Below are 16,297 nucleotides of genomic sequence, written 5' to 3'. Positions count from 1 at the left end.
CCGAGGGTTCTAGAGTGAACTACTAGCATTGTATTGGAAGAGCCTCGTTTTTCACTGAGTCACCAAAGAGAATAATTTTGAGCTGTGCATCACTTATTCAAATTCGAAACAGACATTCAGACTATTGAACAACTTTCCACCTTGAATGTAGCCAGTTTCAGAAACTGCATTTCAGTGATTATGTGTCTTTCACATAGCCCACCAGGGACCCAGGGAAAGAGGCTACACCGTCTCGAAGCTGTACAGTGTGGGAATTGTGGAGTCATTCTTGGTTGCTGGGGCAAGGAAAGGGAGGACCCAGAGGACGGCAAAGGGGCTTTCCTCTTTCCCAACCTAGAAGTAACGCGCGTCATATCTGCTGCTAGTCACCTCTCACTGACTCCACTGGCCTGTGCTAGTCTCATGCTTTTACCTGCCGGCCAAGGGACTTGGAATTAAACTGGGCCAAATGGTGACTATTTTGTAGATACTATTCTTTGCCACACAGTTGACTGTGAGGGTTAAAACTTGTAAATAAAGGGAAAGCCTTAAGCAGATAAAAAGATGGTTTCTACAGAGCAGAATAGCAAAACATGATCAATAAAGTACTTAAAAGCCCTCTTCCTTTTTCCTATCTCCATTGAAAGACAGACTAATCATTTGTAGTGAAAACGGCTCAGAGCTAGTCCCTGAGAAATTGCCTTCAGTTCTACCTGAAAGAGAACACACTTGTTTTAAGAATATGTATATATGTTTGAGTTTTCAATTAACACATACTAATTTTGCCTATTTGTGGGATAGAGTGTTGTTTCAGTACATGTTCATATTATACGTAATGGTCAGGGCAGTTACTATATCCATTGCCTCAAGCAGCTATCAGTTCTCTCTTAATGTTGGGAATGTTGAAATCAACAATAGTTACCCAACTGTGCAATGGGACATTAGAAGTTATTTCTCTTATTCATTTGCCCCTCTGTACTAGTTAGCCATCCTCTCTCCATCTTCCCTCCCCTACATAATCCTCCTAAGTACTATTCCACTCAACGTCTGCGAGGTTAGCCTTTTAGCTTTTATGTAAGTGAGAAGGCAGGCTGTGTGTCTTTCTGTGTCTGACTTATTTCACTTCGGATCTGTCCGATTTGGATGTCTGTCTTGACAGACAGCAGGGTTTTCCAAATACACTGGCCTCTAAAGCTTTCGGGTGAGAGGCAGAAGAAGGTGAAGGAGATGTGGAAATAACAGCACGACTCACGGGCCGAAGCAGAGTGGTTTTATTTAGAACCTGCCTTGAGCGCCCTAGGTGGGAAGCAAGATGATGGCTTTCCACTCTCTGCTCCCCCTGCACTCCGAGTGTGAGGGTCCATGAATTCACGGGGTGGAGAAAGGTCTGCGTGGCCCGGAAAGCCCTTATTTCTCCTCACTTTGGGCATCAAAGAAGCCCACTTTGCACAGCATAGGTAGTAATCTCTGTGCAAAATTACTATTTTTGTCAACTTTCTGTGTTTAAGCAACAGTTTCCTGTTTCCAAGTTGCTTAAATTTCCTACCTTTCGGAGTAAAAGGAGAGACATTTTTGGTGTTTTTTTTTAAAATTTGAAAACTAGACCCATGAGAAATATTTGGATTTAGGAGATGAGCAATGAGGAAAGGTTGTGACAGCCTGGAGTCACTTTCCCATCTTGCTTTAGTCTCAGACTTGGGACAACCTCAAGGCTCTAATTGCTATGAAAGGCATCCAGTTTCTTTCTTCTTCAAAGTGCCAGCTCAGCAGAGACGGCTTCTGTGGTTTCAGCCTATAGTTGCCATTTTTTTTAATTGCATAAAGTCACTGGAAAGCGAAGGGATCGATATTCAGTGCTCACCTTTGAATTTAAATGTCAAAATTCCATGCAGCTCCAACTTATAATGCCATTATAAATCAGTAGAGAGCTAAAACTGTCCTCGGGCCTGATGGAATGGCTGGGGATCGAGGCCTGAGGAACGAGCAAATCTGTTCTGGGTCAAGTTGTTCTAAATGTGTTCCTGTCCAATACTAACACTGAGAAGATGACTTCAGAAATTTAGCCAAGTAGTCACGTTTGCCCTGGCCCCAAGCAAAGATGTGTTTAGTTATATTAGACCGCCACCTAGTGTTCACTGTGAAAAGACGTGCTCCCTCAGTGCCAGGAACACAGGCTCCCTTAGTGCAGGTTTCCTGGCTGGGGTGGTTTCGGGGCTCCTCATGGCCAGACACACCACAGAGTAGCATGGTCCAGGATCTCTTTTCCTCCACTGGAAACTAGAGGTTAACTGATTGAGATGTACAGGGGAAGTGAGGAAAGCGAGGAGGCTACAGATTATGGATCTTCAGAGTCTACAAAGCCCACTGGCAGGAGAGTAGGAAATCCAGACCACAGACAGTACCTTTCCTCCTTGCCTGCGTATGCCAGTGGATGAGTGAGGTCAGCCCGAAGATGTGACTCCCTCTGTCCCCATCTCTGTTGTTGTCCTTCAGTGAGGCACCAGGGCCCCCAGTACAAGCAGGAAGAATCGGATGTGCACATCAGTCTCTGCACTTGCTTCCACAGCAGGGGGCTCGTTCGAAGGCCCAGAGCAACACTCTGGCAAAGTCCTCGCCGGCCACATAACTTAGAGCAGGACAGTCCCATTCCCATGGTTTTTGTGGGCAGAAGTTGGGACACAGCAAGAACACGTACACGGGATACATCAGTCTTGTCGTCTGGGAAGGAGTGCAAGACGGGAGAGGCCGGCCAGCTGGGAAGCCCAGGAACGCTAGGGAGAACTGGTAACATTTGGAACAAGATGGGGATTGGGGGAACAGATGAGACTTCTACACGTTGAAATGAGGCCTGAAGGTCGGTGAGGATGGGAGGAAAGCTGGAAAGATGAAGGTGGCCTTGGTTCAGAGCCTGAGTGGCAGGTGAGGCAGAGTGGTCAAGGGCATTAGGGAAGGCTGGCGTTGCTCGCTGCCATGGCTGAGTCCACCCACATGGCAGGCAGGAAAGTCCATCCAACTCTTGCCTCCAATTCACCAGCAAAAGCCAGAAGTAGAGCTATGGCTGAAGACTTCTGAGCACAGGGTGGGTCTCCTACCGAGCAACGAACGACCCACCTCCTAGAGAGCGCTGGCCGTGCTGGGAGCTGGGAGCGCAGACGGGAGACGGGCTTAGGGAATCATAGCAGCTGTTATACGAGCGTAGTGAGTTGCCAGAGCCTTGAAGACACAGGCTGGCAGGGTTTATATAAAGGTGTGTGTGAGAGTGTGCATGTGTGCACGCACATGTGAATACTGGGGCTTGAACTTGGAGTTTGGACTGTTCCTTAACTTTTTGACTCAAGGCTGGTGCTCTACCGCTTGAGCCACAGATCTACATCTGGCCTTTTGCTGGCCAATCGGAGTTTCGTGGACTTCCTTGCCTAGGCTGGCATCATACCCTGGTCCTGATTTTAGCCTTATGAGTAGCTAGGATTACAGACATGAGCCACCAGTGCCAGGTTTATATAAAGCTTTAGTGAATCTGAGGATTAATGGACATATTTGCTATTAAACTGGGGAATTATCAAGCAGAATTGGGCTAAATAAGGGACTTGATGAGCACATTTCTTGATGAAACCAGTTTCTTCAGTGTTCCAGACTGAAGGCAAGTCCTGAAATCCTTCACTTCCTGCCCTCCCCCTTGTTTATTGTTAACCCTCTAATTTTAACATTTCAGATGCTTAACTTCTCTACTTGAAGGCCAACACAAAACATGTTACAAAAGAAAGCAATAGGAGCCGGGCATCAGTGGTAACACCTGTAATCCTAGCTACTCAGGATGAGATCTGAGGGTCGTGGCTGGAAGCTAGCCCCAGCATGAAAATCGGTGAGACTCATCTCCAATAAGTCAATCAGAAGAAGCTGTGGCTCAGAACTGGCGCTGTGGCTCAAATGGTAGAGCCCTAGCCTTGAGCACAAAGAAGCTCAGAGACAGCGCCCAGGCCCAAAGGTCAAACCCCAGGACTTAGAGGGGGCTGGCCTGGCTGTGGCTGAGTCTACCAACAAAGCAACATCAAAAACAGAAAAAACAGAAGAAAGCAGTTGGGCTTTGTCAGTAATATAAGGTCTTAGAAGGGCCTAGGTTTACAGAGTCCCCAAAGGAACCAAACTGTCTTTAGTGGGTCTGTCTTCTTGCTTTTTGGAAATGCCAATTTATGCTGCTGGGGTCTGTCAGGGCCATGGGGTGGGAGGCCCAGAAGAAGGTGTCAACCTGAGTTCCTTTGTGCCACAATGACTAATTTCAAGTGTTAAAGCGACTTGGAGGGCTTTGTGTCTTCCCAGGTTGCAGGTGTGGGAAGCTGCCTGGTTTACCTTTGCCCTGTCGGGCCTGACAGCAGAGAGTAGCTCCATGTTGAAGTTATTCCACTGAGAATGTTCTTCCTTGCCCTGCCTTTGGGATAATTTTACAAGCCTGGCCCATTCTGAGATCAGGATTGGACTTGTGAGGGATGGTTGTATCATAAAAATCGGTAAGTTCACTTCTCTGAAACAGGTAAGGTTTAAACACATTTTATTCCAAGAAATATTGCTTCTAGACTTTCCTGAAGCCAGAATTGTTCTATAAAAGTATCACAGAGTATTATACAAGATTAAACAAAAAAGTAACCACAGTATGCTTCCTAAGATCTTGAATTTTTTTTTAACAAAGCACATCATTCATGACCATAAATATGTTTATTCTGTCATTCAGAAGATGACACACACATCTGATAAACAGCCAGTTAATTTTAAGATATGTACACAGTCTATGATAAAGACTTAAAGTTACCAAAGATTCAACTATGACATATTAAATTTTCTTTAAAAGGGTTTATCCTTAAATACTTAAAGAAAACATAATGAACTTAATTCTTGAATTAGCTGAATGAAAAAAAATACTGTTCATCAAAACATAAAAGTCTTCTTAGGAAACTGAATGGGTACTGAATTCTCAATGAGGTAACTTTTTGCTGGCATTTAAAATAAGAATAGCTTTAAGAATACAGATTTTCTAAAGCAATTTTGAACTAAATGTCTTGAATGTCAGGACTAGTGGCAGTCTTAAAAATATTCCTATAACTCAGTATTGTAAAATTAGCTTCCCTTGGGGTATATTTAAATTATGGAGTAATCATGAGTTTACTGGAAAAAGAAGTGTTACATAAATCTAAAACTATTGATATTTCCTCAATTAATCAAGCCAAGAAAAGTAAAGCTGAAATTGAAATGTATTTAGTTGTGTTTTTTTTTTTTCTCTCTGTTAAGGAAACAACCAAAACTTAGTGATTTTAAGCATAAGGTGAACAACTAGCACAGAGATCAGGCAATCTTTGTTCTGTTTACTTATTTATTTTTACGGCCAACATTATTAGCCATGCCTTTCTGCTAATCGAGTTTAGCAAGTCGAGGTAAAACGCATGCAATATTATTCTGGCAAAAGTATACGTTAAACAATGTGACTCACACTGCATGTCCTTCTTGGGGCTCATTGGGCTTCCTCACACCGAGACGCAACAGTGTGACTGTGATAAGCCTGAAAAGTGTAACAGTAACACTACCCAAAATAGACATGGCATTCCAATCTCAAAGTGCAAAAATCAGCGAAGCCAAAATGATGACATTGAAAAGTTCTAGTGGCAAAAAGAAGAATCAGAACTCTGTCGTGCAGGCAGTTAATGGGTGTTGACAGATTCACCAGAGAGTCAAGTTTTAGGGACTTAGAAGGCACGATTCTAGCCATTTTGACTGGACAACCTTTACATATGCATGGCCCTACAATAGTCAAACGATAATACTGTTTTAGTACCAAGAAACAACACAAAAGAGAAAAAAAATCTCCTCTAACCTTTCTTTTCACTCCTGGCAAATACTGGATTGCAACAATGAGTCCCAGTGTGCATATTGCTTGCTCACATGATTTCAGATGCACAGGTAGCTTGGAATGTTGGTAGATATGGTTGCTGTTATTCACTTACTAATAAAGAATACTGTGATTGGAGTCAGGAAACAGAGGCGAGAGGGGAGGAGGCACTGCCTTCTAAATACTGTGCGCTATCCTGTGTGTAATTATTCTCCTGGGCCAACTTCCTCTCCACCCTGCTGGAAAGGACAGGCCGCTGAGTGCTGGCCATGTCGAGTGTCTGATGAACAAGGTTTCCATCAGAACGCACAGGAAGATACAGCTGATTTTCAAAAACGTCCTTTCCTGGCCCATCACCCTGGGGAAGTGCTCCCTGAAGCCTGGGCTGGAGCTGAAGCGCTAGCTCTGTCATGCCGTTGCCACTGAAAGCACTTTCAGGGTGGTGGAGCGCTTCCTGTCCCATCCACTTTTCACTTGGACCATTTCTCCAGTGTTCAGAATTCCAATGGTTCACTTCTGGAATGTCATTATTCCATTCAAGTTTACTCTCTGGACTTAATGGTGGTTGGTTCGAATGCAGAGGTGGAAGGTTGGCTGGCAAGGTCGAATGAGGTACTTCCCCAACCACAGGATCTTCGTCTGACTCTGCCGAAGCCATCTCCCCGGGCACTGAGAGCTCAGGGGCAACTGAGAACCCGTCACTTTGAGCAGGTTGAGTCTGGCGTGTTCCATTTTGCTCAGAGTGACTCCTCAGCAGTGCAAATACTCTATCTACATCCTTCAAGTAATTAGTCCAGTCCAGCAGACTAAGGCTAAAACTGTGTCTCTCCTCGTAGATGCTTTCATTCACACCGTACAACTCCTCCAAGCCTTGCCAGTTGGTGTCTGCGGGGAAGCCAGGCAGGCTAACCTTCCCATCCATCCCAGAGCTGTCCCCTGTGGGAAGACGAAGGACACTTCATCAATGCAAAAAAAAAATGGTGTCTACTTAACTGGACAAGCACCCTACACTCTCTATTTTTTTTAATGAACCAGTTTGAACTAGAACACTAAAAAGTATTTGCCCCTAGAAATTTCTTACCAAGGAGTAGCCTTACTTAAAGGTGACAGAGTGACAGAAGAAATTGGAAAAAAGGTTGGGCCAAGTGGAAAGCTCTGTGTCTAAGCACCGGCTGTGGATGGCATGGGTCGCTCTGATCTATCACAGCTGTCCTGGGACCCAGGGTTTATTCTGTCACTCTAGCCAGGAGAGTAGGGGTGTGTCTGTTTGAATCTTGGTCCTTTTCTCAAATGCAGGGATAGGTGTGTGACAGGAATAGGTAAGTGACTGATGGATGTCCGAGTATTTTAACGTAACAGGCAATGTGTAGTACACTATCTTTATTGTATACTCTCTGGCACTCAGGATAAAAACACATTCGAGTACCATTAATCTCTTCCAATTCAAATTGATGTTGCCTTGATTTTTCTTTTGGCTTAGAAGTTCTATACTCTAGATAAATCCATGCTTTTAATATATCTCCATCTGAATGTTTTCACAAAGAAGATAGCAGTTCTCCCCCCCCCCCCCATAGTTGCATACATGATCAGGAGGACTACAGGCCTGGGACAAAGTGAAAGAAAACAAACCCTTCTTCTCAGTGTGCCCAACCGGCATTTAGAAAGACCCATCACTGACTTTAATTACTGCAATGAACTACTCACACAAGACAGAGCAGCAAGGAAAACTAGTAAAACCACACAACACTCACATCTAACTAGAAGGGAACATTCTAAAATACCACCTGCAAATAAAAAATAGGTTAATACCAAATCCCAAAAGAATTGTAGGTCATGTTCTGGCCACAAGCTCTGAAAAAGAGTATGAGGAGAGAAGCAGGAAGTGAGGAGGGAAGTGAGATTCTGTGAAGCGATCACTGGAAAGAACCCTCAGCCCCACGTGGGAAGCACTGTCAGGGGTCCGGTAAGTGGCACGCATGATTCAAGGTGGAAGTCTTTGAAAGGCATTGCTTCAGGGAGCAAACACCACCAAGGAAAGGAGATTCCTTTTGGAAACTGGTTGGTAAAGGAAAGGAGTCCAGGGGGAGAGATCTCAGGTCCTGCAAGAGAGAAATACAAGAGAAACAAGGGATTGGAGGTCATATGACCTCGTCTACCCCCAGCCTGACATAATGAGTATAGTGAGTGACACTGACAGAAAACAACTAGGAATCGTGTGAACAGTCTAAACTCTTGAAATAGAGAACTCAGGTCCTGAATTCAAGCATCTTGACAAAAAAACCAAAAACCCAAATTCAGGAAATACTGTACACATTAGCTCTTCTTGAGCACTTTTCTAGAGTAAATTGAAGTAAAACAAATGCAAAAGAAGGGCTAAAACATTGGCATTACATGGGACAAAGAAGAAGCAGTGCATCTACAAATGGAAGAAACAGATGAATGAGGATAAGCTCATGGAATGAGGATAAGCTCCTATTTCTTTGGGAGTCAAAGAGGCCAATGCTAACTGAACAGTGAGAAAGATGCAGGTTAAATAAGTCAACAGGGACTAGGAACACTTAAAGAAGTGCAATTATCAGGACAACCTGTTAGATAAAAACAAAGTCCTTACTAAATTCCAAAGGGAAATAGAACAATCATCTTTATAAAGAAGAAATGGTAGAAGATTCAAGTTCAAATACGCAGAAACAATAGGAGCGAGTCCAAGGCAGATCAAATGGCCTAGAAATGAACAGGAGGACTCGGAACACTGAGACCCTTCTGGGGCCCTTTTGCTGTTCACCTCGTGGTGGGCACGTGGGCCCACGGAGGGAGTGGACGGGGAGGGAGGGAGTCGTGGAGAGGAGCCGTTCCTAGACCTGCTCCTCTCCATCCTCGCAGGCACACTGTGCCCTCAACCGTCGGCCAGCCAGGCAGGCAGCGGCTACGGCTGGGAGGGCCACGGGCTACGGAGCGGGCAGTGCGGGGCAGAGGCCCTTAACTTCCTCTTTCCCTTGGGCGTGCAGTGATCCCGGGATTGGGGCTGCAACTGCTCAGGTAACTCCTCAGGAAAGCAGCTTATTGAAATGGACCCGAGAGAGAGAGAAAGCCGAATCAGAACAATTTTCATAGAAGAATGAGAAAAGGGACCATTACCACCACCACCAAAACCACCACCATCACAACCACCACAACCACCACCACCACTACCACCATTACCACCACCACCACCACCACCATCACAATCACCACCACTACCATCACCACCACCACCACCACCACCACCACAATCACCACCACTACCATCACCACCACCACCACCACCACCACCACCACTACCACCATCACCACCACCACAATCACCACCACTACCATCACCAGCACCACCACCACCACCACAATCACCACCACTACCATCACCACAACCACCACCACCACCACCATCACCATCACCACCACCATCACCATCACCACCACCACAACAACCACCACAACCACTATCACCACCATCACCACCACCACCACACCACAATCACCACCACTACCATCACCAGCACCACCATCACCACCACTACCATCACAACCACCACCACTCCCACCATCATCATCACTACCACCATCACCACTACCACTACCACCACAACCACCCCCACCACCACCCCACCCCCACCCCCACCACCCCCACCACCACCACCATCACCACCACCACCATCACCACCACCACCACCACCCCACCACCACCACAATCACCACCACTACCATCACCACCACCACCATCATCACAATCACCACCACCACCATCACCACCACAACCACCACCACCACCACCACCACCACCACCACCATCATCACAATCACCACCACTACCATCACCACCACCACCACCACCACCACCACCACCACCACTACCATCACAACCACCACCACCACCATCACCACCACTACCATCACAACCACCACCACCACCATCACCACTACCACTACCACCACAACCCCACCCCCACCCCCCCACCACTCCCACCACCACCACCACCACCACCACCCCCACCACCACCCCCTATTCAATGAAGATGACTCAGAGCCACATGGGTTTCACAGGACCGCTCTGAGGAAACCTTCTGAACCCCAATGCTGTAGGGATGTTTGGAGAGCAGATAAAATCAAAGAACATGTCTAGGGCTGGGGATATGGCCTAGTGGCAAGACTGCTTGCCTCGTATACATGAGGCCCTGGGTTCAATTCCCCAGCACCACATATACAGAAAACGGCCAGAAGTGGCGCTGTTGGCTCAAGTGGTAGAGTGCTAGCCTTGAGCAAGAAGAAGCCAGGGACAGTGCTCAGGCCCTGAGTCCAAGGCCCAGGACTGGAAAAAAAAAAAAAAAGAACATGTCTAATCTCTTTTTGTGAAGCAAGGCAAGCATAATGTCCAACGCATACATGCAAAGGTGAAACTAGGAAAACTGAGGAGCTGGGGCAGGGGGGAGAGATGGGGGGAATGACTGGAGCCGACACTGTCAAGATGCATCGTGCTCCCAAACTGGACGGTTTAAATGGAAATTTCTATATATAACTACTCACGGATAATAAAACATAAAATTACCTTTTCAAGAATAGTGTGTGGATGTGGTGAGAAAGAAACAGAGAGAAAGAGGGAAGCAGGAAAACGACAATAACAACAACAAACACCACCAAAATCCCAATAAAGCCAGTAGGGAAGAGTTCTTAAACCGATTCCCACAAGCTTCCCTGTAAACACACAGTTACGTCAACATAGAAAGTAAAACCAAGGAAAACATTCGCATATCCTGGGTTTTGCTCTTGGGCTACTCTGAGATCCTTAATTTAGACAGCGAAGGCGTGGATGTTTGTTCTGAAACTGAAATCTTTAGAATAATCGTAGGTGATTTCAAGGTCATGTTCACAGGCCCCAGATGCAGAGAGGCTGTGAACTCACTGAGAGAAACTCAGGAAGACACCTGGGCGGGAGCCGAGTTCCAGTTCCTCTGCAGTCAACATGCTAGCTGTACTAACCGCCTTTGGACTGGCTATCTCTCACTGTTCCCTTTTACACGCTGCTTCACTCATGCAAGTGCTGGGGATCCATTTTTCACTCAGGCCCTCCGCTGCCTGGGGCCTGCTCCAGGCCCCTGTGCCACATCTGTGCACCAGTGAGGCTGGGATCCGAACCCAAGGCAGCCTGGCATTAGCCTTGAACAGATACACCTCTGGGACAGTGTTGATGCTGAGTTAAAGCCCCCAGGATAGACAGTCAGACAGATAGACACACAGACAGACAGACAGACACACACACACACGAAACCAAACAACAAAATGTTTGGCTTTTTGAAAACCTTCTAACTAAATCTCTCAAGATTCATTTTTGACAATCCATGGAGAGAAGGCAGTTTAAGCATTTGTTTATTTTGTACATGAGAAATGTCCTAAAATACTCTGTGGACTTTTCCAGTTTCAGTGCTCAGGTCTGATAGTTAAGATTCCTCTCAAAATAACAGCAGTGATATACCACTTGTTTCCATAACTTGGAGTTCATTTTGCTTAGCATCATCTTGTGTTCATATGGGCATAGCTATTGAGCCATTGTGATCTTCTTCTAAACCTATCCTAGATGTGTACTAATTATTCCCAATGAGGAAACCATAGAGTACATTGTTTCTTTGGGTCTGGCTCACTTCACTTAGTATGATTTTTTTCCAAGTCCCTCCATTTCCTTGCAAATGGGGCAGTGTCATTCCTTCTGATAGAGGCATAAAATTCCATTGTGTATATGTACCACATTTTCCTGATCCATTTGTCTACTGAGGGGCATCTGGGTTGGTTCCATATTTTAGCTATGACAAATTGTGCTGCGATGAACACTGTTGTGCTGGTGGCTTTAGTGTGGTGTTGCTTGTAATCTTTTGGGTCGATGCCCAAAAGTGGGGCTGCTGGGTAGTAGGGGAGCTTGTTATTTTCAGCATACCATGCGAAATTATGCCCTTTTTCTTTTCTCTTTCTTTCCCATGGTTTTACCTCTGATATCACTGTAACTGATTTTAGTACCCTGGATATTGTATATACGTGTATCGGAACTAGGGAAGGGAAAAGGAAATATGAAAATGGAGAGACAAAGGATAAAAAGACAAACCAATGCAACAGTGATACTTATGAGGTAACAAGTTGGATAAGAAAGGTACCCACTGACTTACGTATGAAACTGTAACCCCTCTGTCAGAATAACCGCAGAGACAATGCGTGATTCCCACTGCCGAGCGACGTGGCCTGCATTGGGGACGGGGAGCAGCCCGATGCCTGTCACCAAGTCACAGCCAAGTACTGTTCAGCACCCCTCGTGAAAAAGCTGTCCAGGGATGACCTCACGGAGCCACGGGAAGTAACTGTGACCCCGGGCTCGGGCAGGCATAGGTCTTAAATAACCCAGGAATATCTTTTTACCTCGTTCACGACCCAAGTAAAAGGCTGTTAGACTGAAAATGCTTTAGCTATAAAACAGAGCGCATCATCACGTCGCTGGAGAGCCAGGGGTTCGGGTTACGTCCCTTTATGCCACCCTTCAGAAAGGTCCTTGCGTGACCTTGCGAGGCAGGAAGCCGTCCGCGTGCGGGCTGCTGCTTGCCAGCCCGCCTGCAGGAGGAGCTCCTCGGCCGCTCTGTGTCACTGAAGCGTGCTGGGGGGATGCGGGGTCGTTGTGGTAGGAAAGGAAGGAAGGCAAGACAGTGGAGAAAGGAAAGAAGATGAGGAGGGCAGATGGAAGAGAGGGTTCTAGATATCCTCAGAAGCCCAGCTTCCTGGGTTTGGTTTCTATCTTCGCATCAGGCATCCTAGCATCACATAGCTTCTTGTTGGAAGAGTGAGCTGCGTCTAGAAGAAGCACCCGAGACCCTCGCTCAGGAAGCTGCCGGGGCAACGCCAGGGCGCCCAGACTCTAGAGGGGCGGTTTACTTTGAGAAAATGCTGACTCGGATGCAAGCCGTGAAGTCCACGCTTACATCTGGGACGGGAATTTCTCTTCTGGGCATGCACGTCCGTCAGCGAGGGGCAGACCTCCGTGTCCCAGTGCTCCCTCCGCGGTGTTTCACACAGATCCTTCCACATTCGGTGTTCAAGGGAGAAAAGAGCAACGGCGGACATTCTGGGGTGGCCAACTGCCACGACACCAGCTGCTTGGGTCCCTACTCCGGCACACAGTGAGTTAGGAGGGGCATGAGGATGGCCCTCAGGTTGTTCATGTTGTGTGTTAGGCAGTACTATGTAAGTACTGTGCTGATACCTTCCTGAGCAGCCATCTTCCTTCCTTCCTTCCTTCCTTCCTTCCTTCCTTCCTTCCTTCCTTCCTTCCTTCCTCTTTCTATTTTCCTTTCTCTCCTTTCTTCCTTCCTTCCTTCCTTCCTTCCTTCCTTCCTTCCTCCTTCCTTCCTTCCTTCCTTCCTTCCTTTCTTTCTTTCTTTCTTTCTTTCTTTCTTTCTTTCTTTCTTTCTTTCTTTCCTTCCTTCCTTCCTTCCTTCCTTCCTTCCTTCCTTCCTTCCTTCCTTCTTCCCCCCACCCCTCTCAGGTGGTACTGAGGATTGAATTCAGGACCTTGTGCTTTCTAGGCAGATACTCCACCACTTGAGCCATGTCCCTGGCCCTCTGATCTAGCATCTTGCCTCGAGACACCTTCTTCATTCACCTCATTGACCCCCACCTTTCAGAGTCTTCTGAATGCTTACAGCCTGTGCTTTTTGTCACCCAAGGGAATTCTGTTTCCTTCAGTGCCGGCTTTGGAATGTTCCTGAGTTTCTCAGAAGTCCATTTTATGCATCAATGGTATATTTAATTAAAAAAAAAAAACAACACCACCTCTAGCTCATTTTTTTATGAAGGTTTCCCACCGAATCCAAGTGCACGTTCTATAAGAAAAACAAACCTCCACCCACCCCTCCAAAGGCATTTCCCCTTCACGGCCTCCCAGGGACAAGCATCCTCCAACAAGCACAATAAGCATGGCAGGAAGCATGAGACCTCTTTGGGGAAGGGGGAGCTGACTCAGAAGCAAAACAGCAAGTGTGTCACCAATGCCAATAGATGATGGAGTGTGGTCAGGACAAACATGTACCCCAAGCTGTGGTGAGAACCAGCCACAGGGGAAGAAACACATATGGAGTTGACAAGAGAGGATCATGCAATTACTTAGAAATAGGCTGCCAAGAATAAAAAAGTCTGAATACCTGTGTAGGTCATAGGTTCCTCCATCTTTATTTCCTGATATAGGAAAATACAAGAGTAATTATGTTAGCTTTAGAACTCACAAAACCATTCACTAGGTAGTTTCCATGCACAACCTCTAAGCCCTAGAAAGAAACACATTGGGTTAAACATAGACAGTGTTGAAATGCCACAGAGATGTTCTATGCGAGAAGTTTAAGGATTAAGAGCTACAAACAAAAAAAAGTTTATGGTTAAAAAAAAAAAAGTAAGAATTCCCACGGGGGGGAAATAGTTGGAAAAGAGCAGAGTTCCATTAAAAGCAGTGAGAAAATGACTTCCAGAAGTCTCAATAAAAGTTAAATTTTGGTTATTTTTAGAAAAAAAAAATCACTCAAAAAGAACAGTTCAGTTGTCATTGTCCTTGGGAACACTCTAGAGAGAAGACTGGAGCATTCAGAGGGTAACCGTCACAGTGGGCTCCATTTGGGGAGGGTGGGAAATTTCACCACTAAGAACTCTATTGGATTTCGTGCAGCAAAGCTCTTACGCCTTCACCAAGCAGGTAGGTGCCATTTGTGTGGGTTAGAGATAAATGGGTATAATCTTTCTAGTGCCTCTCATAGGTAGCTTAGTTTTCAGGTCTTTGGGGGCTGCTTTTCTTTCTTTGTTTTCCTTCCTTCCTTCCTTCCTTCCTTCCTTCCTTCCTTCCTTCCTTCCTTCCTTCCTTCCTTCCCTCCCTCCCTCTTATTCTCTTTTTGTAATATTTTAGGAAAAGTTCAATAGATAGGCAGGAAATTTGAAAACACTTGAGTTGAGTGGAGTTAGTGACCTGTTTCACAAGTTTGATCCTTTCTTGGTTTTGCAATAAATTTCCACTCAACTAAGAAGTGTTGATTGGCAACTGAAATGGGACCGCTCTCATTGGATTTCTACTTTCTCATAAGATACCCATATCTCAAAGGCCTTTAGTGCCCTACAGTGGTAGAATGACAGGCAAAGATGTTGATTATTTCAGGAAGAGACTCTCTTTTTCCCACAAGTCACATGAGGCAGAACTTTGTCCCTTTTATTGCTGGGGATGCTGGCAATATATGGGGCTGCTGGATTAAGGATAAAACTTGGCTTACTAAACGGGCTCCTGACCAGGTAAACTGAAGGAACGAGCTGAGAGAGAAGGAGGCAAATGATCAAAAGGAGTGACATTAACCAAAATGCACTGTACTCATAAACTGACGTGTTGAATTGAAATCCCTTTGTACGACTACTTATAGGTAATAAGGAATGATAAACATTAAAAAGCATAGAGTGCTGGCAGTTCAAATGTATAATCCTAGCTACTCAGGAGGATGAGATCTGAAGATTGCAGCCTGAAGCCAGCCCAGGCAGCAAAGTCTGTAAGACTCTTACCTTCCATGAACTACCAAAAAAGCTCTGTGGTTCAAGTGGTAGAGCAAAAAAGCTCAGGGACAGCAAGTAGGCTCTGAGTTCAAGTCCCAGGACCGGCACAAAAATGAATAAATAAATAATAAATGTATTTAAAAATAAAGTGAGCTCCTACAAATTGGTTCCTAATGTCTCTTAAGTCCAGCCTGGGAGTTGACATGCTGTGCCCATACCAATGCCCTGGCTGGCTTTAGTCCTTTCTGTTTTCTTCCATGGGCAACTGATAATGAAATGTTTAGAGTTACAACAGGCCAAGCGAGGAAAAGAGTTGGGACCAGCATGGAATAAGCTATGTCTCCAGGAGCCCAAGGAGACGCCAGTCACACACTGCCGAGTGGAGAGGGAGCCGCTGGCTAGTTCCATTTCAGGTCCCTAGTTAATGAACTTCTCAAATATCTGTATTTTCAGATGGGAACTATTGGGAAAAGAAATCAAATTCACTATGTATGGGCAGGGATCCAACTGGAAGAGCTCCGAACTGTGAAAGCAGAAACAGGACCACTGTGTGTTTCTACCAAGTTTCCCTAAAAACAAAATTACAAAAAAAGAGGACCTTCTGGTTTCGTTAGACTATATCTTATGATTGTTGACAGTGATAGCAAGGAAATCTCCAAAGTTTGCATCTCAACTTCCAACAGCTGAGGGATTAGAAGGAAACATTTAACCTAGTCTTTTGGTAGACGGAGATTTTCATTGCTATACTCTGAATTAAATTTAGAGATTTAGTTATGTTTTAAATTGCCTGGAAAGTTTCCCCTACGACTACCTTTGAACTGCATGTTTCTTTGCATATACAAGTTTCAAAGGCAGAAAACT

The 16,297-nt window shown here is 45.6% G+C and overlaps 1 protein-coding gene across 1 annotated transcript in view; it reads right to left on the bottom strand.

Annotated features, from left to right (window-relative positions):
• Positions 1 to 4,508: 4,508 nt before the first annotated feature.
• Positions 4,509 to 16,297, bottom strand: part of Sulf1 (sulfatase 1) — a 76,486-nt gene continuing 64,697 nt past the window's right edge. Inside the window, exons 19-20 of the mRNA XM_048358779.1 lie at positions 14,059 to 14,092; positions 4,509 to 6,790 (exon numbers count right to left, since the gene is read on the bottom strand). Of these exons, the coding sequence (XP_048214736.1) occupies positions 6,760 to 6,790; positions 14,059 to 14,092 (65 nt within the window). The 3' untranslated portion in view covers positions 4,509 to 6,759. The remainder of the gene's footprint in view (positions 6,791 to 14,058; positions 14,093 to 16,297) is intronic.

The sequence above is a fragment of the Perognathus longimembris genome, chromosome 12 (genome assembly GCF_023159225.1).
Source record: "Perognathus longimembris pacificus isolate PPM17 chromosome 12, ASM2315922v1, whole genome shotgun sequence".
In the NCBI taxonomy this organism is placed as follows: Eukaryota; Metazoa; Chordata; class Mammalia; order Rodentia; family Heteromyidae; genus Perognathus; species Perognathus longimembris.
This window is presented reverse-complemented; position numbering and strand designations above follow the sequence as displayed.